Here is a 24587-nt window from a genome sequence, read left to right on the forward strand (position 1 = left end):
GCTGGAGGTGCTCTTACGAAGTGGCTGCTGGGATTGACGAGTGGGGCTGCTTTTGCATTTAATTACCATGAAGCCATATATGACAATGATGAGGGGGAGGGGCAGGATGGTAATATTGAGGTTGAACGCGGAAAATAGCGGAAAATGGAACGCGGATAATTAAGCGAAGAAATTGGTATTTTCCATGCGGTAAATCACCTGGGCTGTAGCAACTGTTTGTTGGGCCCAAATGTCGTTTGGGCTTTTGGTAGCATAACGACATACGTCTAGGTCATGATCTTTGCTTTGAGGTACCGTTTGGTATGTAGACAGGACAGAACGAAATATAAAGGAACAGATGTTCTGTGTTATGTTTGGTACGTGCAGGATAGAACGTGACAGTTGTTTCGTTCAACGGTAGCGCATGGAAGGAACGTAACCAAAAGATTAAAATGACTAAAATACCCATGTTCCGTTTGTTGTTTAGTACAATATTTATGAGTGCAACGGGACGAGACCTTTTTTTTTTTTTAACTTGTTTAAATTTGAACACAATATGCTTATCCATTTTTTTTTCTTGGTCCAAATTTTATGAGGTATATGTTGTATTCCACATGCAAACCCCTTTTAAATTTGTAATTCTTCTATGATTTAGGTTGATGAAGTCAGACTTCCTCAAGCCAGTCAATATTGTGAGTGATGAGATGGTTAGCATGAATGAGATGGCTGGTTCTGTCTCTATGGTCATGGTTGGCATGCAATGTTGAAAAATATATCAGTTTAATGATCATGCATGTCGTAAACGTTTTAGGGTTTAAACATTCAGAACTTAAACAAAGAAAATGAAATATCCAGAACTTAAACATGAAATATCCGAAATCAAACATTCGTCCTAACTTGAAATACAAATAATGTCTTGCTAAAGCAATAATGAAAACACTTGGGCTGTAGCAACTGTTTGTTGGGCCCAAATGTTGTTTGGGCTTTTGGTTGTGTAACGACAGACGTCTGGGTCATGATCTTTGCTTTGAAGGACGTAGACCGGATTTAATCCATGAACGGCCCTAAATCAGGGGGACTTAACTTCATGGACGCAAAATGTTATGTGATAGTATAACTGTGTCATGTAAGTTGTTTTTTCTGAACCGGCCACCATCCAACCTAATTTTGGAACTTCTGTCGTTGTTATATTCGAACATTAAACTTTCGTTTGGGGTTGTTATCAATGAAAAAAAAAGAGAAATTTATGAAATCTGGCAATCCAAGAGCAGTCCAAGGACATTCTCAGCATTAATATCGCTTGTATTAAAACTCGATACAAGATCTAAAACAGGTTTTTGCCACGGGTTGAAGCTCAATCCCAACCCACCCGATGCCCTATTAAAAGTCAGAGATGATGTCTTCAGTGTAAATGTCTAAGTCTTACACCACGAAAATTTCAACTAGATAAGCAACCAGAATGTACATTTAGAAGAAGCATGGAGCTTGATGATGTTAAAGATAAATTGGCAAGGGTTCTTATACATCTGAAAATCGATGATTATGCCCGTTTCGTTGTTGGTTTCCTCTTGGAGTTGTTCTTCGGACGAATCTTCACAAAAGCCTTATCCAAATCCTAAACAAATCAAAAAACAAGAAATTAAGAGGAATTATGCACGCAATAACTTTGCATCTACGTGAGAGTAAGGACATAGGTTACCAATTCAGTAATGTTAACTGAACAATAAACAAAATATCAATAAACTAGCAGAATTTTAACATGGCTGGACAACAGTATTCCTCTAAAGTCCACGACGAGCACTAGCTTCAGCCAGCCATATCGGACCTTTACTTCTAGTTTTGCAACATCAGAAGACCCTAAGAAACTAATTGACTTGTAAATATGTAGAAATAATCTATTTATGTCAACTGATTTCAGGACACTGATAACTAGAATGACACAAGGATTTCTTTTTCTTTCTTTTCATTTTTGATACAAGACCTGATGAAAAATTGATAACCTAAATTACCACAAAAATTAGTATAAGAACCATCATGCAAGTTTCAACCAACCAAAATCACTTTTCCATAAGTCAAACTTGCTCTAAGATAAATTTAAGTTACTGTATGGCTTGTGTACCTGTAAAGCTGATTGAGATATTTGGTTAGATTAACGACGGCTTAAACCTAGTGAAAAAGTGCTTAGGTGATCTGATCTCTCAAAAACATTGATAATATTCGAGTAGCGCCCATTGGTTGGGTAGCATAACGAAGTAATGTGATTCAAAGTATGTACTGCAATTCACCTCCAATGTTTCTTTTTCCAACTTCTTCGAGGTCCAAAGAGCCTCCAAATTGTAGTAAGCTCTAGCGTTCTCATCAAGAGCATGAACTATCACTTTGCCTAAATAAATAAAGAAACCAAGTATTAAAACCCAAAGAGAAAGGAACTAACAATATCAATGAGGCATGTAATGGCAAACGTTATGCAGAAGTACAAGATTCATACGTTCTACTACCATTTGTAAAATTTCATGGGATGTGTCACCAATGAGAAATAAGCATGTTAATCAGAAGTTAAGTAATAATCCAATCATCAACAACCACGTCATATGTTTTCCAGAATTTGGTCGAGATAGTTGGTCTCTCTAGCATTACCCTTCAATAATTTAGTCAAAATACACACTACGGAAACTATGAGCCCTCGTATGGCTACTGGAAATTGCTTTCAGTTTTCCAGGAATATTGTGGCGGGTTTATGCAAAAAACCAATCATACCATAACAAGAGTAAATACGTAATCAAAACTACTTTTCGACAACCAAAAACGAAGATCCTACAAAGAGCAGAACATACCAGAGTCGATGACAATCCACTTCCCTCCCTCTTGCCCTTCCACACTGGGAAGCACTAGCCGCTCAGCTCCTTGCTGCTTTTGCTTAGACTGCTCAAACACACACACAAAAGACAATAAGGCCCAGTTAACATCAAGCAGCAATCTAAATAACAAAAGAATTGCATATTACCCTTTTCCCTGTCAACTAGTAAAACTCAAACTCAAATTTTCTAGGCAACCAAACAGATGATAATATGTCACTCCTTTTTTCTAGTCAGTAGGCAATAAGACTCAGCGTTTCACTCTCTTCCGTTTCCCTTCGATTCTCGGCAACCAAACACAAATTAGGAATTGAAATTAGAAAGAAATTCGGACCTGCCTTGTAAATTAGGGCTTGAGCGATGTTCTTGACGTGCCACGTGGATCTTCCGGTAGCGAGGACCATGAAATCCGCCCACTCGCAGTGCTTACCCGCCGGTATGACCTTCACGTCGTCTGCCTTAACGTCGCTGAGAACCTTCTCGACCTCTTGGAGGTCGAGGAGGCCTTTGCCGGCGAACGTAGAGTACGCGGCCGGAAACCCTAGCTTCCATTGTTGAAGGAGTGACGAGGAAGAAGAAAACGAGAGAGAGAGTGACCGAGATCGTAGAGCCGCCAACATGGTGGTGTTAGTGGTGTTAGTTGTGGCGGCGCGCGGGTGCAGGGTTTGTGTTTTACCGTTTTAGAACGTTGTAGAGTGAGTGGCTCGCAACGGCGGCGTTTCGCTTTCAGTCTTCCAGAAGAATCTTCAAAAGTAAAACGCACCGTGTCGGTGTTAAGTAAATAGTAACAAAAGGGTTGGTAGAAAGTAAATAGTAACACAAAGGTAAACGTCAACGAATATCGTGAACGTCAAGTACACGTGTGCTTGGAAAAGGAAAGTGAGGATTTGAGATGAACTGAGTTTTGGAACTTTTGTTGCATCGGGAACAGGTAATATTAGTATATTAATTCATTTTAATTTTTCAACCAAATAGTTATTTAAAGGGATGTGATATCCACACACCCCATTTTATTTTTCACACATTTTTTTAATTTTTGACCATTGGATCAGATGAATTGAAGAAGATAAACGGACATAAATTATCAAAAGGTGTGTGAGAAATAAAATGGGATGTGTAGATAGCATACCCCTATTTAAATTACAGAATTTATTTTGTGTATAAAAACATATGAGTAAATAGCACCATATTTGGAGAAAATTAAAAAATTTCAGTGCGATCTTTGGGGGAAAAAGATAAATATATACACACACATTATTATATTTATATTTTTTATGTTGAATAAGGTGTACATTAGTTAGGTACTTAGGATTTCTGATTCAATTATTTGGAGCTTATATATGTCACGTATAGTGCAGATGCATTATAACTTATACATGGTATATAATAATATACTGTAAAATACACAGCTGGATACTACCAATTCATATGTCTCCATCTCCTTACATTTTTGTGGAACGTTGTATGCCATCTCAAAAAATATAATCACCAAAAAAAACTATTTAAAAGTTGGCCTAATCATACAAGAACATTGTTCTAAAAATAGGCGGCACCTAGGCTAGGCGGTGAAAGACCGATGCAGCTTAAGCCAAAACGTAGAGGAAAATCGGATAAGAGCTAGGCGGCCACCTAGGCAGCCTTGACATGCTAGGCGGTGGTTAATCAGTGACTAAGCAGTTCGAGGTTTAGGGTTCTATTGTTTTTTAATTTTTTCAATTAAGTTAAAATGGTTTTGTGGGAACCTACCCAAAAAATAACCCGTATATTTCTCTCGCCATTTCGTGTTTATTTTCTCCATGTCTCGCTCCATGATCTCATTCACATATATTGATTCATTGAATAATTGATTAATTTGTGTCAATTTTAGATTATGAATTACTGAATTTTCGAATTTGGTTTTGAATTTTGGGTTTTTCTTATTTTTGTTGCATTGGTATATGATGACGTCAATGCCATGATGTTTTAAGTTTTAACTTCCCCAAATTCTCAATACAAGTATAGTTTTTTCTAGAGTATAAGTAGAGACCTATTTATATGTTACTATAATAAATTTAGGGAACTTTAATAAAAAGTTATCGGTATTGTTCATTTTAACGAAAAACTATATTTTTACACTAAAAAGTCAATCATGATACTATTCACTTTACCCTTTATTTTGTAATTATTATTAAAACTCAAGGTTTTAAAGTCATTTTCATTAATTTTCCTATAAATTTAACTAAATTCACCTAGTCCGCCTAGGTTCCTGCTTAGTCGCCTAGACGCTAGGTTTCAGCCCCTCAGTTAATAGCGCGTAACGTCTTTTAGAATATTGTCCAAAAACTCTATTTAATATATTTGTCTTCAAGTTATAATTACTTTAATGCTAATTCAAGTTGTTATTCTTCTCATACAATAATCAATGACAAAATATATTCGACGTAATATAAACAATGCATGCACTTGTAATATATTATAATTTTCTCAGGTCGTTCTGCTGAACAAGTTCGAATTTACTATTAATTATTTAATAATTTTTTTCAAAGACGGAATAAAAACAAAACTGCGTTACGGGTGTGATTTTTCTCGACGATTTTAATTTGTTACCATAATAATATATTTTTGGTGGGTTGAAACACAACCATTTTTCGACATAAAATATTTATATAAGATTTGTTGAAAGCCACACATTGAATATAAAAAGAAAAAAAAATAAAAAGGCACTCAGTACAACCGGGAATCATTTACAACAGTTCTATCTAATCTCTTGATTTGGTAGTATTTATCTTCACTTAAAAATAAGAGTTTTTAGGTTTGAATATCGTGAATGGCGAATTCGATATCAAATTAGACTGTCCATTGTGTAACTTAGTCGAATTCTCCTCCTCTTAATATAAAAATATCGATGTACATAAAAAAAAAAAATAATAATAATGGTTATGATGATTACAATGAAGGCTTCTAAGTTTTCTTTCTCCATCACCTACCAATTAAAACGACGTCATTCTGCACCTTTCCATTAGTGCACAGATTCATGACATAACATTAACATATGGTTGTTGTTACATCGCCTTTTTATCTTATTCCATCGCTGTCCCACTCCCACTGTCTTTATTTAGGGTTTAATCGAATGCATCATTGACACGTATAGATTATCCAAACTTAACAAGGTCATTATCTAATGTGATTATCAGCATCACTTTCTACGAGAGGGAATTTCATTATTTGTATAATTGCAAGTGATTGACAAAAAAAAAAAAAAAAAAAAAAGTTTATGCTCTATGAGACGATCGGGGAATTGAACTTCGTAAAGTGTATGCTTGATGCCTTTTTTTTTTGGAAAGGTTAATAACTTATATCATCTTATAAATCATCTAGATATGTTAAGAAAGCCAAACGAATTTATAGTGCGGTTCATTATTGCCACTAAACTTATAGACTTAACGAAGCGTAAGGAAACTGACATATAACATATGAGTGGTATGTTATGGCAAAAGGAAAATACTTGATTTGTTACATATAAGAATCCATTCCTATTTGCACAATTTAACAAAAGGAATTGTTATTGGCACTCCAAAAATGTTATTTTGCATTTCAAACATTCTATAATTAGTAAGAAAATTACACTTGTGAGAAGTGTATAATGAGATTTTTAGAGTGCTAATAAGAGTTCCCTTAACAAATATGTATAACTTTACTTTTATATTTTAATGAGATATTTTTTAATACGTGTCGGATAATGATTTATATTACTGAGGAGTTAAGTATCCATATAAAAAATGCAAAATAATGTTTACTAAGTCGAAGTTGAAACTAAAATTAGAATACAATCTACGAGTATGGGATTGTATGGGAAGTATGGAAATAAATTGATTATTGGAGCTGAGATACCAAAAATTATTAAAACCTATGAACTACGAAGTGTATATACACTATAACCTAGTCAAGATACCTGCAAAAATAGATTTGGTAGGAAAATCTATTTATTTCTTCGGTGAGAATAATTGATTTAAATTTTTACTTATAAAAAAAGTTGAATTGGATGTGCAGCCAAATAGTGTTATTCTAAACGTACCAATGTACTCCAAAATTCTAAATGATATTATACGTATGCATACATACATACATACATATATCTATTAAATGCAACTTACTAATAATTTGGTACATTATTGGTAACATGTTGATACATTGTGTAAAGATACGTACTACTTATCGATGATATTGAAATATCGGTAGTAAAAAAATACGAAAATTTTGATGGAAATATCGGGATATTATCGATATCAATAAAAATTGAATAAAAACCACGGAAATTGTAAGAAAAAACTTTGGAAATTTTTATTGAAACTTTGTAGGATGTTTATTTAGTTAATTACCTATTAGTTTATTACAAAAAAAAATTGGAAGGAAATGCATTGCATGATGAATTTAACTGATTTAAGTTGATTATATAGCGAGCTGACAAACATTGTGAGTGTAGAAAATATGTATTAATTAATGAAAGAAGTTTAAACACACCATAATCATTTATATATAATGAATTAGTACAATATTTTACACTTCATACATTGCATGATAAGATACATAAGCGACTTAGTACCACATAGAGTTCCTATCAAGGTCTAAAATATCGATGATATCGGAAATATCGGTAGTCCAAAACACGGAAATTTCGATGATAATATCGATATTTTAGACCTTGCTATTTAGTACTATGATGTACTGATATTTTCTTTAACTCATAAATGACATGTCTTAGGTTCCATTTTCCCAAAAAACGAATTAACATATCATTATGGCAAGTCCATTGTCAAACTTAGCTCACTCCTCCACGTTACTATGCGGCAAATCCATTGTAAGACTTAACTCACTTTCTTATCTTTTAATGTAGATAATATCATTTGTTCGAGAAAAAAAAAGAAGACAATTTCCGTGTATTTGGGCACTCTAGATTTCAGTTTTAATTAGGAAAATAGAATACAAAATCTGTATGAAAACGAAATTAACAAATGCTGTGAATACATGACAAAAGCGAAAAACAAAACGAAGGGTTAAAGGATAAGCAGAGACTGCTTACCGTGAACGGCAGTTGCAACGCTCGTAAATATTTAACAAGAAGCAGAGAAAGTGCAATTGACAGAAAGAAAATCACGAAAAAAAAAAAGAGAAAAGAAAAAAAAAAAGCAAAGAGAAAACCGAAGAAGCAAAAAAGAGAAAACGAAAGCTTTGTTGTGGAGGAAACAAGCAAAAATCCGGACGACAAAAAAACCACAGTTTTATTTATTTTTTATATTTTCAGTTTTTCCACTTCCGTTCTCGCAGACTCGCACCGTATAAATTTGCTCGGAGGAGAGGGAAGAATTCCTGAGAATTCCACTTTCCTTTTCCTGCCGCACCGATCCGTTACCGCTTTCGTCTTCCGATCCGTAAGCGTGCAGGCAAAGCAGTAAATGCTTTAGATCCGACTGCCTGATACAGCATTCGTCGCGTTGCGATTGCCATCTTCCAGCTCTCTGATGTCGAGCTTCGAGTTCTCGGGATCGCAGTGAGTTGTGCGGAGGGCTTTTTTGTCTGTGAGTCGAGTTGTGGAAGCACCGGAAGTGGTTTTGTCAATGGCGGTGTGAATTCGGGTTCAGTGGCGGTGTGAATTCGGGTTCAGTGGCGGCGTGAAGTGGTTGGTGGGAGGTGAATTGGAGTTGGAATTAGGTTTCTGGTGGCGGGTGCGGTGGTTTCTCTGTTTTGGTGTCTTCAAATGGCAGAATCTAGGGTTTTGAGACTTCAGTACACGATGAAGGTCGTAATTTGATTGAATTACGTACGTCGATGTTGAGCCTCTGCATTGCGACTGGTACGGTTGTTTCAGTTGCTGCGTTAATTTATGCAATTTTGTATTGAATTTTGGATACTATTTGGGCTTTGAGTTGACTTGGACCTGGCATGTATGATTCCCACTGTTATTGAGCTGTGGGAATTGGAATTAACTTAATTTGGTGCATTTCGTGTTGCCGGCGAATCGTGAACGAGTTTGGTTGCTCAAATTATTGTCATTGTGAGTACTAGCTTGGTGTATATGGTGGGTTACTGGTTCAATTTGCGTTGTATGGAGTGGTTGGGGTGTCTGTTTTGATTGTGTAGTTTTCGGTTGTGAGAGATGCCTCCTTCGCCGTCATTGAGGTGCTCTCCTGGACGAGAGCCAAGAGGGAACCCTCACAGACGGGGTCGAAGTTTTGAAAGCGCAGTGTTTTTGAAAGACAAAGATGAAGATCTTGCCTTGTTCAACGAAATGCAGACCCGAGAAAAAGAGGATTTCTTGCTTCAGTCGTCGGATGATCTTGAGGACACATTCTGTAAGATGCCATTCCTTATATCATTTGCTAGGAAGTGTAAAGTTCAGGATTTTGTCTTGGGTGGCAGGGTTGACGGGGATTGTTTATGTTTTTTATCTTACAGCTACAAAATTGAGGCAATTTTCGGGTGTGAAGCTTGGAATCACCATTCCGACGCGTGGAGAGAGTAGCGACCTGTTTAATGTGGAGGGGGAGAAAAATGACTATGACTGGTGAATTATACTTTTTCTTTGTTTGATACCTTAATTTATCGTTGCTATATTTCTAGTTTTAAGATATGTTTTTGCACTCTTAAGTACTAAAGACATGATTAAATTGCATCTAGGATCAATTTGTAAGCGTTTTACATTGTAAGCAAGTGATACATCCTGGTTATAAATTGTAAGACAAGCTTTCTACCTTAAAGACTAGGAATTGTTCAGTAGGTCGTACCCAGTGCACAAGGCTCCCGCTTTACGCAGGATCTGGGAGAGGTGAATGTCGGCTAGCCTTACCCCCATTTATGGAGAGGCTGCTCCCAAGTTTCGAACCCGAGACCTACCGCTCATGGGCGAAGGCACTTGCCATCGCACCAAGTGACAAAGAAAGCAGAAATTATTTCCCTAAAAAAATTGGGTGATGATTTTGGCACTCCAAAAACAACTTTAAACAACCTTGTGAACTCCTCATGTGTGAGAAAATAGAAGAGTGTGGAAGTGACTTTTTGGGTGCCAAAATGATCTCGCAAACTAAGAGGGTGTTTTTTACATGCATATTTTGATTCTTGCATTGTAACTGGCTGAGAATTTGAGCGATTCTGTCAAAAAGATGAAAGTTTTACTGCTTGAAATTTGTCCATTTATTCACTGAAACTAAATGATCATTATGTCGTTAGAAATGGGTTACATTTTGTTCCTTTAGTGATTTTTTTAAGTGTCAGTCCTATTTCTGTCTTTGTACTGATGGAAGATATGGTGTTTAAATATCAAAGGTTAGTAACGCCTCCCGACACCCCTCTTTTTCCTTCATTGGATGATGAACCGCCACCAGTTAATGCACCACAGAGGGGCAGACCTCGAAGTCAACCTATTTCTATATCAAGATCATCCACGGTAGGGGTCAAATCACTTTTATGGGACTTGATTATGTTAGTTATCATCTCATTGATGTTTCCTTAAAACATTATGCTGATATCATTATTTTCCGTATATTTTACATCATACTTGCTTTATTTTCAGATGGAGAAGAGTTACCGAAGTAGCAGGGGTAGTGCTAGTCCTAATCGCTTAAGCCCATCTCCTCGTTCGGGGAATAGTACAATCCAATCAAGGGGAAGGCCATCACCAGTACGCCATTCCAGTCCAACCCCAAGTCTACATCATGCTACCCCATCATGGAGACCATCTTCTCCATCACAGAAACCATCTACTCCTTCACAGAGACCATCTACTCCCCCAAGTAAATCCCCAACACCTCCCCCAAGGTCGTCTACCCCCACACCACGGAGGACGAGCACTGGGTCCGGCAGTAGTGGGGCTTCACCTGGGATGAGAGGAACTTCCCCAGTAAAGACAAGTCGAGGGAACTCTGCTTCACCTAAAATAAGAGCATGGCAAACCAATATTCCAGGCTTCTCCTGTGATGCACCTCCCAACCTTCGTACTTCTCTTGCTGATCGTCCGGCAACATATGTGAGGGGTTCCTCACCAGCATCTAGAAATGGTAGGGACAATTCCTCCAACTACAGAAGGCAATCAATGTCTCCAACTGCTTCTAGAAGTGTCAGTTCATCTCATAGTCATGATCGAGACCCATTTAGTTCTCACAGCAAAGGTTCTTTAGCATCTTCCATTGATGATGATCTAGACTCTCTACAATCTCTTCCTGTGGGTAGTTTGGACCGATTGACTTCAAGAAGAGTTGGTACTTTCTCAAACAACAGAGCTGTGGCCTTCTCAAAGAGGCCAGCCAAAGTGGTGTCCTCATCTTCTGCTCCAAAAAGATCCTTTGATTCTGCCCTTCGGCAAATGGTACTTTATGGTCTAGTGCATTAAATTGCATCCATTATGATAAATAATTCTTTTATTATCTGATGAAAGGCAATTATTTGAAAGTAGGGATAGTTTGCTAAAGTTCTTATGCAATGACTTAGCAATATAATTTTGTACAATTTCCGAACTCGTTCCTGCTAATGTTTTCTCTAGGTTTCAATTCAAGGTCTCTTAGGTGTGTGTTTCTTTCCTACTTCAAGTAATAAAGTTACATTGGATTTAACCAAAGTTATAAAAAATGATGAAAATTGGAACTGCACTGAATTATTATAATATTCCTCTCTCTCTCTCTTACTCTCTCTCTCTCTCTCTCTCTCTCTCTCTCTCTCTCTCTCTCTCTCTCTCTCTCTCTCTCTCTCTCTCTCTCTCTCTCTTAATATTTATTAGGTTGCCATTATAATCTAGTGCTTTTTGATGAAATGTAACACCTTGGAATCCTGTAGTTATAAATATGTTACATTTGCACTTCACTCATTGTGATTTCTCCATTCATACGTTATAGAAATCCACATCATAGGATTAAATGCCTTACCATGTCCGTGCAGGATCAACGGAAAGGCTCCCAGAACATGTTTCGGCCGCTCTTATCTAGTGTTCCCAGTAGCACCTTCTATGTTGGAAAAGCAAGCTCTGCGCATCGTCCTCTGATTTCCAGGAACTCCTCAGTCACAACTAGCAGCAATGCAAGTTCTGATCTGGGTACTAGTGTTGCACATGATATGGAAGGGAGTGATCACAACCAGGATGATATGGCCAGTGAATCTGAGAAAGTGCAATACTCTGATGGTCATGAAGAAGTATTTGGCTTTGATAAGATGGATGTAGTAGATGAAGACACCAGGCATGATGTCCATGATGGCTCACGTGACATTCATCACGGCGACTTCAATAGAGTCACCAGTACAGTGGAGTGTGGAGCTAGTCGCTCGGAGGATTATGTTCACCCCAATAACATCATGGAAGTCAGTCCAACCTCTGAAGATTCTCATGTTAAGGGTGATTTTTCAGGAATCAATAATCTCGAAGACATGGAAACTTGTCCTAAATGTGGTTGCAGGTATTATGTTTCTGATGGGGTGGAAAGTAACATTAGATTTTGTCCAGAGTGCAGTAGGAAAGATAAACTTCTGACTGTCATGATGCCGGAGATACCTGAAGTTCGTGAAAACTCTCCAGCTTTGTCTGTCGGAATTGTGGAAGAAGAAAAACCTTTGGATGTATTGGAAACCATGGTGGTTGTGCCTGGATCTTTACAAGTTTCTGATTTGGGAAAACCAAACAATTCCCAGGGTGAAGAGAATGTCGATCCAGGCCAAAATATTGATCGTGAGCAAATCCCTAATTGTTTACAAGAACAATCTCTTGTTAGACCAGTGGAGGGAGTTGAGGATGGACTAGCCAACAAGCAAGGGGTGGTTTCACTAACGGTTGGTTGTAGCCAACCTAATAGTGACACCGGGGGTCAGAATTTGCATCATTCTAACTATCCAAATATGAGGGCAGACATTTCAGAAGGTGCAGGCATTTCCATACTGCTTAAGAGAACAAGCAGTAGCAAGGGGTCTGTTGTTCAGGGCAGGACTTTCACAGCCACAACCATACCTTATGAGAATCTGTCATATGCTAGAGAAAGTTCAAACAGTATGAGAAGCTCCATTGGCCATGGTAGTTTCTCTGCATCATCTTCGGTTGATTTTGGCTCAACTAGACAAACGGAGACTCGTGTGCAGCGACAGTTGAGCAGCAAGAAATCAGACTTGGATAGTTTCTCTGCATCATCGTCAGTTGATTATGGCTCAGCTAGACAAACAGAGACTCATGTGCAGCGACAGCTGAGTGGCAAGAAATCAGACATGGAGAATCACACAAATGACACAAATATGAAACCCCAAAGCATTGGATCATCCCATGGAGATCCAAACCATGCTCGCCAAACATTAGGTCTTTCGTCAAACAAACATGATAATGGTTTTGAGGTTACTGTGGGAAATGTTGAATATGATGTCGCAGAGGTGGCGCACACAACATCTCAGGAACGCTCCCTAGCTTTAGAATGTACAGAACCAGATGTTACTATTACAGCTTCTTCCAGGACAACTGTTGCTGAGGAAGATGATACTAAGTTCAGTTCTAGCAGTGGAAGATTTGATGCTTCTACCACAGAATTGTCGAGTCAGGCAGTTAGCACTCTGTTAGAGGACAATTCTGTAGCTCCATCTCCAAATTGTGAAAATTGTGCTTCAGATGAGTATGGTGAAGAATTGAAAAACAATGCAAGGAGTTCCATAGATATTGAATGTTCAGTTGTAACTCCAGATTCATTCAACAACGAAAACACCATAAGTGTTGTCCGAGTGGATGCTGAAGAGACTGCTACTCACAGCTCTTTGATCACAGTATCAGAAATAGAAACTGAAAAATGTGATCAGAGTGCCTCTTGTTCAATGTACGGTGATGCTTCCCTTGAATCAAAAAGCACAATTGGGGAAGGTCAGGAGCCTTCAGTTCCAATTCCTTCTGACAGTGATATGACACCTTCAGTTCCAGAAACCAACACCACTAGTAATGCTTATGGCATCCTAGGTATGATTTAAAATTGCGTTGAGACTTTTTTTTTAATGTTTGACAAACTTTATTGACTTAAAACTTTTCTCGGTGAGGGTGGTGAGTATCGTGTGGAGTTCATGAGTTAGAATTACAATAATATATGACTATTTTGCTCCCCCTCGTCCTATGTGTTACTCATCTTTCCCTCTGAAAGAAGCATGATTCCCTATTTGTTATGGCTTCCTGACCACCTTATATTCTCATATGCATTCGTGCTCTCTCAGGATTGTATTCTGCTAATTCTCAGTTTTTAGAAGTAATTATAGTGATTAGCTGACAAGTCCTATATGTTTTTTCAGAAGAGGAATCAACCGTAATGGTTGAGTCACAAGGTCGAAGAAAGGCACGAAGCCTGACACTAGAAGAGGCAACAGATACAATACTCTTCTGCAGCTCCATTGTCCACAATCTGGCCTATGAGGCTGCAGCCACAGCGATGGAAAAGGAAAGTTCAGTCCCTTTAGAAGGTTTTCACCCAACGGTTACAATATTGGGGAAATCCAATCCTGAGAGAAAGGAACCACGCAGCAGAACTGTTAGTCGACCTTCTTTAAAACCTCAGAAGGGCAAGCCAAAGCGGGTGGAAACAGATGCTGAGCTTCCTGCTAGTAAGACTGAGAACGATGAGAATGTTGACGAGTCTTTGCAACGGAATGTAGGGCTTCCCAAGGTAGACGGCATGAAGCCTCCAAAGCTGGAATCCAAGTGCAACTGCACTATAATGTGATAGTCTCCATTCTAATCCCACTCAAAGCGCCCGCCGTGCTTTATGGAGGAGATGGTGCTCAGTACTTGTATTTTAATGTTTTTTATTTTTATTTTTTTTATTGTTTGAAGGGGCTGTTTGGGGGTTCTTGCTAAGTGTTTGTATCGGTTCCGATATGTTTGTAAGAATCCACGATGTTTTGGCGATGTAATTGTAAAGTTTTCCTCTGTCATTAGGAGCTGATAATTGGTGAGAGGCATCGGAGGTTTGTGGTTGCTCCGGCCTTGTTAGTGAATCAGCAAGTTCGATGTGGTTCAATTCCTCCACTAGAGTGTACGAGAACCCAATTCATTCATATTCATTATGATTGTTTTAGAATATACCTTGATTATTATTACTAGATATTGCTGAAGCGAAAATAATAGGGGATGCTAGTAGTCTTCTCACTTGGAACTTCTCGTTTTACCTTTCCATAGTTTGATTATTATTCATAGTGTTTCGTAAACATCATTATCCTCTTATCTCCACAGCTTGACCATAGCCCGGTGATGAAATTCAGCAACCTTGGTAGAGTTAACTGAAGTGTCAAGTTCAATTCTCGCCATGGAGGAGTTCCAAGAAAAATATTATAAGGATCCTATTGTTTCACTTTGACTTAACCCAAAATCATAGAGTCCTAAAAATTACATAAAATGAGAAGGGAAAGAGAAAATCTAAACCATGGCGGGAAACCATAGCTAAAAAAGAAAGCTCAAAATATGGCGGGAAAACCATATCATCAAGTAAAGGACTTGAAAATTCAATCAATTTTCTCCGACCAAAGTTCACCATGGAATCCGATTCCGACTCCGACGGCTCTCACATCTCTGCCACTCCCCCAAGACACACTAAACCTTCATTACCACCACAGCCGCCACCGACAAATCCAAAGCGACAACCGGCGCCAAATCGGAAGCCACCGCCACCAAAGCCAAAGCCAAAGCCTAGCATTCTCTCCTCCCGCACATCGAGAATTAGGTACAGACCTTCGTCTAAGTCCAAACCCATTTCCAAACCCGAAACTCCCTCTTCCGAGCCCACCCGACCCGACCCGCCGCCCGATCCATCTCCTCTCCTCCTCCCCAATTTACCCTACCAAATCTGCCGCTGGCCGTCCGATCCATCCCGCGCGATCCCCACCGTCGATTCCAGCGATACCCTTCTCGCCCCACAGGGTAGGCACTTGTTCCAGTCACCGTCGTTCTCCAAAATCCGACGGACCTCCATCGATTTTGATTCTTTCCAAGACGACAAGCCGCCGCTGTCTTCTTCGGCGCCGAAGCCGGATCCAACGGCTGCGATTGGCGGGTCTGATTCTTCTGCCCCGAATCGGGTACCGCCAGAGCCAAAACGCGAAGCGGCTGCTGCCAAGTCTGGAGTTTCGGCCATAGCTGTGAAGAAACGTTTCAATTTGATTGGAGGCAATGTGCCTTCGGCACCTGTGAAGTTTCGAAGCAGTGGGGCAGAAGGGAACTTTGTGAAGCTCAATCTGAATCGGGGGAAGCGCAAATTCGTGAACCGAAGAGGAAATAGCAGCTCGTCGGGTCGTCGAAAATTTTACAGAAAGGGGAAAAGGAAATTGAAAGCAGTAGGTGAAAATGATGGGGAGACAATTGGTGAAGAAGATGAGTTGGTTGCAGATGCTATTGCAGAACAACAGATTCGAAAGCAAGACAGTAAAAGACCGAAATTTGATTCCGAATCGTTTGAAGAGGCGGTTTCGATGGCTAGAAATGATCCGAGTGATGAGAATTTGTTGAAACTGTTGAGGCTAACTTACGGGTATGAATTGTTCCGAGATGGGCAGTTGGAGGCAATCAAGATGGTGCTTGAGGGGAAGTCGACAATGCTTGTTTTGCCTACGGGTGCTGGCAAATCGTTGTGTTATCAGTTGCCCTCATTGATTTTACCTGGGGTAACTTTGGTTGTCAGTCCATTGATTGCACTGATGATTGACCAGCTTAAGCAGCTGCCTCATATGATTCGTGGCGGTCTTATTTGTAGCAATCAGGTATGCTGCGCTCTCTCGGTCTCAGTCTATGTCTCTCTTTGCTCACATACAAATAGGTGGGTGTAATTTGTTTCCTTTTGTTTATTCAGAGACCTGAAGAAGCTTCCGAGACAATAAGGCTGCTTCAACAAGGGGAGTTAAAGGTTGGTATGTCAACATATTGTTGAGTAAATTTGAGTATGATTTGTCCCCAGTGGATGTAAAATGTGTCTTACATCGAGTGTTTACTCATGTAGTGTATGAGTTGTTCTATCTGGATTGTTTCCAGAGAGCTAAAGTTTGGTGGATTGTATTTTAGGTGCTTTTTGTTTCGCCGGAGAGGTTTTTGAATGCGGAATTCTTGTCTATATTTTCCGCTAACATAGTTGTGTCTCTTGTTGTGGTGGATGAAGCTCACTGTGTTTCAGAATGGTAAGTGAATAGTGATGGTTGCACCAACTATTGTCTTCTTGTTTTAATGTCTTTTATAGTTTGATTATTACTCCACAGTGTCCTAATCCTTCCAGCTGAATTTCATATCTTATGGCATGTAATTCCCCTTAAATACTTAATTTTGAAGGGTTTTCCAGGTCACATAACTTCCGTCCCTCATATATGAGGCTTAGAGCTTCTTTTCTTCGTGCCAAGCTCAATGTCAACTGCATTCTTGCTATGACAGCTACGGCCACAGCCACAACTTTGGGTTCTGTCATGTCTGCTTTAGAGATTCCTCCAACTAATCTCATTCAAAAAGCAATACTAAGGGATAATTTACAACTTTCAGTGTCATTGAGTGGAAATAGGCAAGTCTGAATACTTCTTTCTCCCCCTTCATTTTATCAGTTTTCTTACATGTGTAACTGAATCTGTTATGAATTAAATAGAATGAAAGATCTGCTGATGTTGATCAAGTCAACTTCGTTCAAGGATGTTCAGAGCATCATTATCTACTGCAAATTTCAGGTACACATTGAGTCAAATGTCTGGTATCCCATTTCCTTAAGATGTTTTGTAACACTGTATTTGATAGTTTTAAGGTGGTTCTAGAATAACATTTTCAACAAGCTGAGGCAATATTTATAACCTTCTTGTATGAGGAAATACTCAAACTTCAGATTATTGGAGGAGAAATGGAATACTGTTAAACTACTAGCGGTTGAGGATTGCCAACACTTCTTGCAATTAATTTTGCCTTCTTTCTTGATACTCATTTAGGATGGATGAATATAATCCTACATTCTTGACATTGAGCGGAAAATAATCTTGCTTTCTAACTTTGCAGTTTGAAACTGAAATGATAAGCAGATACTTATGTGACAATAATATCTCTGCAAAGGTTAGTTTTCCATGTTTCTCAGTTGCATGATCCACAAGTTGTATGTAAATATTGATGAGGAACGTTAAAAACCTAACAAGTTATGGTAAAATGCTAACCAGAGTTACCACAGTGGTATTCCTGCTAAAGATCGTAGTCGAGTGCAGGAGTTGTTTTTCACTAACAAGATACGAGTGGTAAGAAAATTACTCCGCTCATTCCTTAGTCCTATATTCTTCTCGTTTAATTTTGTGTTACAGATATGTTTCTTTTTCTTTCCTTTTACATATGTAGCAAATTCAAATATCAAATTCTTGGATGATTGACTTGTATGTTTTGATGGAAGGTTGTTGCAACTGTGGCCTTTGGCATGGGCCTTGACAAGAGGGATATTGGTGCTGTAAGAGAAATATACTCATAACTTTGTTTTCCTTTCCAGAAAAACTCATAATTAGTGTTGTTCATTGCATCGTATTCACCTGAACTGTAACCTGAGAAAGACAACATTTGGTGTCTGTACTGAATGTCTATTAGGTTAGTGTATGAAAAGCATAATAAACTTTGGAGTATACAAATGGGGTATCATGATATTACGTGTGCCTTGTGCTCCTGGCTTCTGAGAAAGTCTAGAAAAAGATGACTTGTATCCACCACAAAAAGAAAGACAAAGTCAGGATCGATTTGCATGCATAAACATAAATGTTCGCATGTTTACTTAATGCCGGCATATATTTGCATCACAATATGCTGATTTATTGTACCATTGTTTACCAGTTGTATCTGGAAGTCCTAAATTGCATCTTTTTCAGGTGATTCATTACACCTTGCCAGAAAGCTTGGAGGAGTATGTTCAGGTGGAAGTTTCTTCAAAACCACTGTATTTTTCTAAAAGCTTCTTTGTCTTAGATTTGTTAACAAAATGAATGATAAATTATGTAGGAAATTGGACGAGCTGGGCGGGATGGGAGGTTGTCCCATTGCCATCTTTATTGTGATGATATCACATATTTTAAACTTCGCAGTCTTATGTATAGGTAGTTAAATATGGCATCATCTTCTATTACTTTCCCTTTATCAAATGCTTTCATAGGTTAGTAGTGGTTCACGACTTTATGTATTGTGTTCTTACTTCTCAGTGATGGTGTGGATGAATATACGGTAAACAAATTCCTCTGTCAAGTATTCACCAGTGATGAGAACTCGCATGGGAAAGTTTGTTCATTGGTTAAAGAAACTGCATCTCGCAAGTTTGATATGAAAGAAGAGGTCCTTCTCTGCTACTAATTCTGTTCAATATTCTAAATTTTTAAGTGAAGATAGAAGAATCACTCACAAGGACCTTCAGAAGCTAAGCACTAAAATGTTCTATTCTTGGCATTTGTTTTGGCAGGTGATGCTCACACTTCTAACGCAGTTGGAGTTGGGTGAAGTGCAGTATTTGCATTTACTTCCAGAGTTAAATGTGACTTGCACCTTGAATTTTCATAATGTAGGTAGCATGTTTAGAGGTTTCTACTTCGCCAAGATTAACTTTGAATTATTATAATGTCACAAAAACTGACCTCTTGATGGTTGAATATTGCGGTACTTAATGCAGACATCCCCAGCTTTACTTGCAGGGAAAGATGCTCTTGTTGCTGCAATTTTGAAAAAGTGAGTATAATCAGTGGTTTTGATTACACAAAGAAGTTGAAAACTATTTTACACCAAGAAATATGTGGCAAAACAACTTATGCTTAGTGAAAATTTTCAGGTCTGAGACTAAGCAAGGACAATACGTGTTTGACCTACCGACTGTGGCAAATAGCATTGGAGTTACAGCTACTGTCCTTTCCAATCATCTTCAAATTTTAAAGGTTCAAGTCCTTCAAAAGAAAATCTTATTTTTTGTGAAAACTTAACCATTTGAGTTGGAAACGGAAAAACGAAGGGTGAATTGTACTATGGTTTTTTATTTCATTGTATATTTTCTCTTTTTTATTGGTAAGATTTGTTCAAACCTCATCCTGCCATTGATTTTCATAATTGCGCTTTTGATAAGCTGCTGTGTTTTATTATCTTCTATAGGTGAAAAATTTTACTGTGTTGTCATCCCCTGCCCCCTACATATGATACCATAATGTTCATACGGTCATCTTTTTATGTTATTTTAGTTGAAAGGAGAAGTAACATACGAACTGAAGGACCAAGCCTACTGTTTTACAATCGTCGAAGCCCCGGCAGATCTTTGTTCTCTATCAGCACATCTCACAAAATGGTTATCAGAGGTTGAAAGTTGCAAGGTAATTGATAATTGTTACCACATTAAACGTTTTTATCAATTCAGTACACGTCCACTGTAAACAACAGTGGAGGAAGTACAAATACAACGTGTTTCTCTTGTACAAATAATATGTTCTGCTTTTGATTTAGGTGCGGAAGTTGGACGCAATGTTTAATGCGGCAGTTTTTGCTGTTAACTCTTGCGAGAAGACGAAAGGTTGTTGTGATGCCCAACACACACAATGTTTGCAAAAGAAAATTGTCGAATACTTCGATGGAGATGACAATTCTGAAGTCCCTAATACGATGGGTAAATCCAGGTCGGTATGATCTTTGGTTGTTGGAACTTAAATCATTTGGCATCAAGATTTCCTACTCTGTGTGCTGATATCTTTAACATTCACATGTGCAGCCGATTTTTGCGAGCAGATATAAAAGTAAGAACCTTCGTATGTGATCAGCTCCTAATATACTCGAGACAGCTCGTGCTTGGCAGTTCTAATGTATTGGCTCCTCTTGGATTGACAGGTCTTTCTGCAGAGCAATTCACAGGCCAAATTCACTCCCAGAGCTGTTGCTAGGATAATGCATGGCATTGCAAGTCCATCCTATCCTTCTACATCCTGGTCTAAAACTCACTTCTGGTACGTAAACAAACTTGATTTGCAGGGTCCGACACCATTTGAAGTGTTCGATCCACTTTCTCGGCAATGCGCTTTTATACAGTATCAAGTTCTTCACTGGAAACAAGTTTGAGCTGACATGCTATATCTTCATCACAGGGGAAGATACACAAGTATAGACTTCCAGGTGGTAATGGACACGGCAAGGGCGGAACTGGTCAATTTTGTGGGGAAGAATGCTGTCTAAGCTGCTTAGAATGCAGTTAGGGATCGGATAAACAAAGTACAGAAGAAAAAGAGTGACACGTTTTTATCAAACCAGCACAGAACTGATGATTTTTTGCCGTTTCTAGTGCTATGGAAACTCAGTTATGGCAGGTAAGCAGTAAGCTACCACATCTTTCATTCCCTGTGGGTGGAAAGATTCTTGGGTAGAGGCTTCCGTACCGCGTCACTCGTATGACCAAGGCACAAGGGAAACAGAGATCTTCCGTGTAAACGGGGTATATCCCCGTCTCTCCATCAGTCATGCGACGAGAAGGATATGGAGTTGCACCCAAAAAAAAAAAAATTTTGCCTTTTAGTTGGCTCATTCAGGTTTATACCACGTGACGGTGTTAAATATGAATAATCTGATGGAATTACGATATGACGAATGCTAATTTTTACAAAATATATTAGAATTTTTGTAAATTATATTAAATTTGAATTTGATTACACCATGATTTCAATGTTTTTAAAATTCTAATCGACATCTGATTTTAAAATCTTTAAAATCTTAATTTGATTACACCTCAAATGATTGGAACCCAAATTTGTGAAACTTTGTTAGAGAAAATTTAAGGATTTTTTTTCAAAAGTAAGATTTTTCATGAATAACATTAATGTTGTTTTATGTATCATCATTAAAAATAAATAATAAAAAAATATTTCTCAAGAGTCAACAAAGGGGTTTTAGGTTCGAATCTCATGAATGACGAATTCGATATCAAATTAGACTGCTAATTGTGTGTTCAGCCAAACCTCCTCTTTCTTTAATGTAAAATATCTGTGTGCTTTGACCAAAAAAAATATCTATGTGCTCAAAAAAAAAAAAAAAAAAAAAAAGAAGAAGAAGGGGAAAGACCGTTAGTTACAAGGATACCAAATTAACGGCCGACAAGTCTGCTAGCTGCTTCTTTAGCTTTCCAGAACGTGGAGCCTAGAATTTCCAGCCACCTCTCAGACTCTGACCGCTTTCCTTTGTTTTCAATCAAAACGACGGCGCAAAGGCCTAAAACTCCGTAGATCGTTGATTTCTCACGTCACGCTCTCTCTCCCTCTTTCCCTCCTTGTCTCCTCCCGCGAATCAAACAATCAAAGATTTCAGATTTGGGGTTTTGATTTTACCTTTTAGAATATTTGCAGTCTCGTTCGGAGAATTATAAAGCAAAAAAGCGCGATGGTTGAGGCGGCGGCATCATCATCGTCCTCAATCTTCACCAACTACCCTCTCCTCTCTGCTCTCGTAGCTTTCTCCATTGCCCAATTCATCAAGGTCTTCACCGCCTGGTACTTTTCTCTTTCCTTTCTCACGCAGTTATCCGAATTTGGATCCGACCCAATCCGTCAATTTTGGGTTCTTGTGGTGATTCCGTGTCGCTGCATTGTCTTAGTCGTGATTTGACCTTTTCGATGTACCCAAAAGAAAGTTCTTGAATTGAATTGTACTGCCATAGATTTTGTTAATTGAAATTGTGGGTTTGCCCATATCTTGGTTCTTGATTAGAAAAACGATATCTTTAATCAAAACATGCTTAAATGGTAATTTGATTTCTGTAAAATATTGGCCATATTTTGATGTTACAATGGTAATTTGATTCATGTGAGATTGGTATGTGGAAATGAACCTCTGTAGAGAAATGGGAAATTGCTTCTTTTCTTTTTGATTGTTGGTGTTATTAGTTTATTCTGAGAGTTCTTAAACCTTGATAGATTTGCAGGTACAAGGAAAGAAGATGGGATTTCAAGCAACTTCTTGGATCCGGCGGAATGCCGTCATCTCATTCTGCGACTGTTACTGCTATTGCTACAGCCGTTGGGTTCCAAGAAGGCATCGGTGGATCACTCTTTGCCATTGCATTGGTCTTAGCATGTGTGGTAAGATCCTTCACTTCTTTCTGCAGCATTTCGCAGATAGCATTTGGGATTTTCCATTTTTACTCATAATTTGTTGCACTTTTTTCCAAGTCTGAAGACCATTTGAGCTTGCATTGAATTTTATATTCATCATTGGATAATATGATCATTATGCTAGTTCAGTACTCCATAAGACTGCACTGCAGCCAGCTGAAATGTGTACGCACACGGACTTAAAAAAATACATTTTAGAAACAATGATAAATATTTATTGTTTTCTTGTTTTTGGTGTTGCACATGTCAATTGGAGATCTCTAATGTAGAAAATTTGGTGGCAGGTGATGTATGATGCAACCGGTGTAAGATTACACGCTGGACGCCAAGCTGAGGTTTGAAGTTTTGATATTTTTGGTTCTACTAGTTTTCTTTTAACACTTTGTCTAAGAATTAACTTCATCCGACACTTTGATGTTTGTATACCATGTTTTCATCGTGTTCTCATATAATTCAGCATCATGAGTATCCTATTCAAATTTTGGTTGATTTGGTTGTCTACGTATTAACATTGGATTTCGATACCCTTCAGGTTTTGAATCAAATTGTGTATGAACTCCCTGCTGAACATCCTCTGGCTGAAAGCAGACCACTTCGAGAACTTCTCGGCCACACCCCTCTTCAGGTCTCTATATTGCTTTAGTTTCTTACCTTAAAATTGTTTAGTGGATAGTGTTTCCATGAGTATAGGATGCCGAAAACTTTGATAAAAGGGAACGTTTTTTATGATGATTCTTGTTCCCGTTTGACAGGTGGTTGCTGGCGGTTTGCTTGGAATTGTCACAGCAAGCATGGGCTATGTGATTACTCTTACTATCAGTCATACAATATGATCCTGAATTGGTTTACATCCACATAGATAGTGATATTGTGGTATCATCTCCTAGAGCCACATCTGATATGCCTTTGGATTGCGAATTGCAGATCCATCTTCATACGCGATACTTCCCAAAGTTGAAGACATAGGCCTTCTTATCTATATAATAATTCAATTAGCATGTCTTCATTTTGTAAAAACACAAGTGTTTGCAAGATGTAATTTGATTGTTTTTTTTTTTTTTTTTTTTCGTGACGAAATGGTCTTGTTGAGACAACTTGTACCATGCTCAGTTAAACGAACCATACTTTGTCATCCAATTAAGTCTGTTTTTACCTTTATCATGCTTGCATCGCCAAAAGTTGCCACTCAATCATCAATTCTATTGCTTCGAAAGCAAAATCTCCTCAAATGTCTCCATATCGACACTTGCACAATGTCATGCCTCGTCTGAGAGCGAAGGCAGTGATGTTCTGTAATCGCGTGCAAGTTCAATTCTCCTCTCCCGTCGGTAAAAAAAGGGAACAGAAACAGTAAGCATGAACACAAACAAACGAGTAAGATTACAGATGAGGGACTATCAAAGTTCCTGGTGGAGCTTCTGATTGTCCCTTCACCATTTTGATTATATCATGTTGGAGTCTTCCTGAGTTGGGCCCTCTAATTATTTTGAGAGAGAGAGAGAGAGAGAGAGAGAGAGAGAGAGAGCATAACTTGGTTACAAAGTGACATACATGACAATACAGTCTGTTCCGAAATGTCTCATGTTACGACAAACCTAATATGTTATATCTGCACATCAAGATCACTTTTATTTCAATTTCAAATTGATAGCATCAGTTTCTTGATCTTTAGTATATGGT

At 38.3% G+C, this 24587-nt stretch overlaps 4 protein-coding genes across 5 annotated transcripts; 3 read left to right on the forward strand and 1 right to left on the reverse strand.

Moving 5' to 3' along the window:
* Nucleotides 1–1260: 1260 nt before the first annotated feature.
* On the reverse strand, nucleotides 1261–3530 carry LOC126606239 (protein Iojap-related, mitochondrial). Its single transcript, XM_050273598.1, has 4 exons — nucleotides 3173–3530; nucleotides 2814–2901; nucleotides 2265–2362; nucleotides 1261–1594 (listed from the first exon to the last, which is right to left on the reverse strand). The coding sequence occupies exons 1-4, from the start codon at nucleotides 3452–3454 to the stop codon at nucleotides 1520–1522; spliced, it is 543 nt and encodes a 180-aa protein (XP_050129555.1). The 5' UTR covers nucleotides 3455–3530; the 3' UTR covers nucleotides 1261–1519.
* A 4430-nt stretch (nucleotides 3531–7960) lies between these two features.
* LOC126607632 (uncharacterized) lies at nucleotides 7961–14886 on the forward strand. 2 transcript variants are annotated; one of them, XM_050275301.1, is made up of 6 exons: nucleotides 7961–9163; nucleotides 9267–9375; nucleotides 10134–10254; nucleotides 10381–11172; nucleotides 11739–13776; nucleotides 14100–14886. In XM_050275301.1, the coding sequence occupies exons 1-6, from the start codon at nucleotides 8968–8970 to the stop codon at nucleotides 14525–14527; spliced, it is 3684 nt and encodes a 1227-aa protein (XP_050131258.1). In that variant the 5' UTR covers nucleotides 7961–8967; the 3' UTR covers nucleotides 14528–14886. The 2 variants fall into 2 exon arrangements, with proteins under 2 accessions (XP_050131258.1, XP_050131259.1); XM_050275302.1 differs by lacking the exon at nucleotides 7961–9163 and having other exon boundaries at nucleotides 10139–10254.
* A 133-nt stretch (nucleotides 14887–15019) lies between these two features.
* Nucleotides 15020–21460, forward strand: LOC126607633 (ATP-dependent DNA helicase Q-like 5). The gene is made up of 19 exons (XM_050275303.1): nucleotides 15020–16556; nucleotides 16646–16699; nucleotides 16855–16967; nucleotides 17126–17338; nucleotides 17420–17498; nucleotides 17818–17871; nucleotides 17973–18047; nucleotides 18197–18250; nucleotides 18660–18704; nucleotides 18790–18884; nucleotides 18987–19116; nucleotides 19241–19339; nucleotides 19448–19503; nucleotides 19604–19706; nucleotides 20004–20132; nucleotides 20263–20432; nucleotides 20525–20549; nucleotides 20641–20756; nucleotides 20895–21460. The coding sequence occupies exons 1-19, from the start codon at nucleotides 15336–15338 to the stop codon at nucleotides 20980–20982; spliced, it is 2919 nt and encodes a 972-aa protein (XP_050131260.1). The 5' UTR covers nucleotides 15020–15335; the 3' UTR covers nucleotides 20983–21460.
* Nucleotides 21461–21911: 451 nt separating this feature from the next.
* LOC126608046 (uncharacterized) lies at nucleotides 21912–24065 on the forward strand. Its single transcript, XM_050275806.1, has 5 exons — nucleotides 21912–22286; nucleotides 22718–22874; nucleotides 23192–23242; nucleotides 23440–23532; nucleotides 23660–24065. The coding sequence occupies exons 1-5, from the start codon at nucleotides 22177–22179 to the stop codon at nucleotides 23738–23740; spliced, it is 492 nt and encodes a 163-aa protein (XP_050131763.1). The 5' UTR covers nucleotides 21912–22176; the 3' UTR covers nucleotides 23741–24065.
* Nucleotides 24066–24587: the final 522 nt, after the last annotated feature.

This window comes from Malus sylvestris, chromosome 16 (genome assembly GCF_916048215.2).
Source record: "Malus sylvestris chromosome 16, drMalSylv7.2, whole genome shotgun sequence".
NCBI classification, from domain to species: domain Eukaryota; kingdom Viridiplantae; phylum Streptophyta; class Magnoliopsida; order Rosales; family Rosaceae; genus Malus; species Malus sylvestris.

Excerpts from the sequence above, each read along its gene's own strand:
- LOC126607632 (XM_050275301.1), top strand. The coding sequence starts at position 8,968 with ATGCCTCCTTCGCCGTCATTGAGGTGCTCTCCTGGACGAGAGCCAAGA. Across the intron at positions 9,164-9,266 it reads TGATCTTGAGGACACATTCT|CTACAAAATTGAGGCAATTT; the intron begins GTAAGATGCCAT and ends TTTATCTTACAG. Across the intron at positions 13,777-14,099 it reads TAATGCTTATGGCATCCTAG|AAGAGGAATCAACCGTAATG; the intron begins GTATGATTTAAA and ends ATGTTTTTTCAG.
- LOC126608046 (XM_050275806.1), top strand. The coding sequence starts at position 22,177 with ATGGTTGAGGCGGCGGCATCATCATCGTCCTCAATCTTCACCAACTAC. Across the intron at positions 22,287-22,717 it reads ATCAAGGTCTTCACCGCCTG|GTACAAGGAAAGAAGATGGG; the intron begins GTACTTTTCTCT and ends ATAGATTTGCAG. Across the intron at positions 23,533-23,659 it reads TCGGCCACACCCCTCTTCAG|GTGGTTGCTGGCGGTTTGCT; the intron begins GTCTCTATATTG and ends CCCGTTTGACAG.
- LOC126606239 (XM_050273598.1), bottom strand. The coding sequence starts at position 3,454 with ATGTTGGCGGCTCTACGATCTCGGTCACTCTCTCTCTCGTTTTCTTCT. Across the intron at positions 2,363-2,813 it reads GTGGATTGTCATCGACTCTG|GCAAAGTGATAGTTCATGCT; the intron begins GTATGTTCTGCT and ends TTATTTATTTAG. Across the intron at positions 1,595-2,264 it reads TGGAAAAAGAAACATTGGAG|GATTTGGATAAGGCTTTTGT; the intron begins GTGAATTGCAGT and ends TGATTTGTTTAG.
- LOC126607633 (XM_050275303.1), top strand. The coding sequence starts at position 15,336 with ATGGAATCCGATTCCGACTCCGACGGCTCTCACATCTCTGCCACTCCC. Across the intron at positions 16,557-16,645 it reads GTCTTATTTGTAGCAATCAG|AGACCTGAAGAAGCTTCCGA; the intron begins GTATGCTGCGCT and ends TTGTTTATTCAG. Across the intron at positions 20,550-20,640 it reads TTTTGCGAGCAGATATAAAA|GTCTTTCTGCAGAGCAATTC; the intron begins GTAAGAACCTTC and ends TTGGATTGACAG.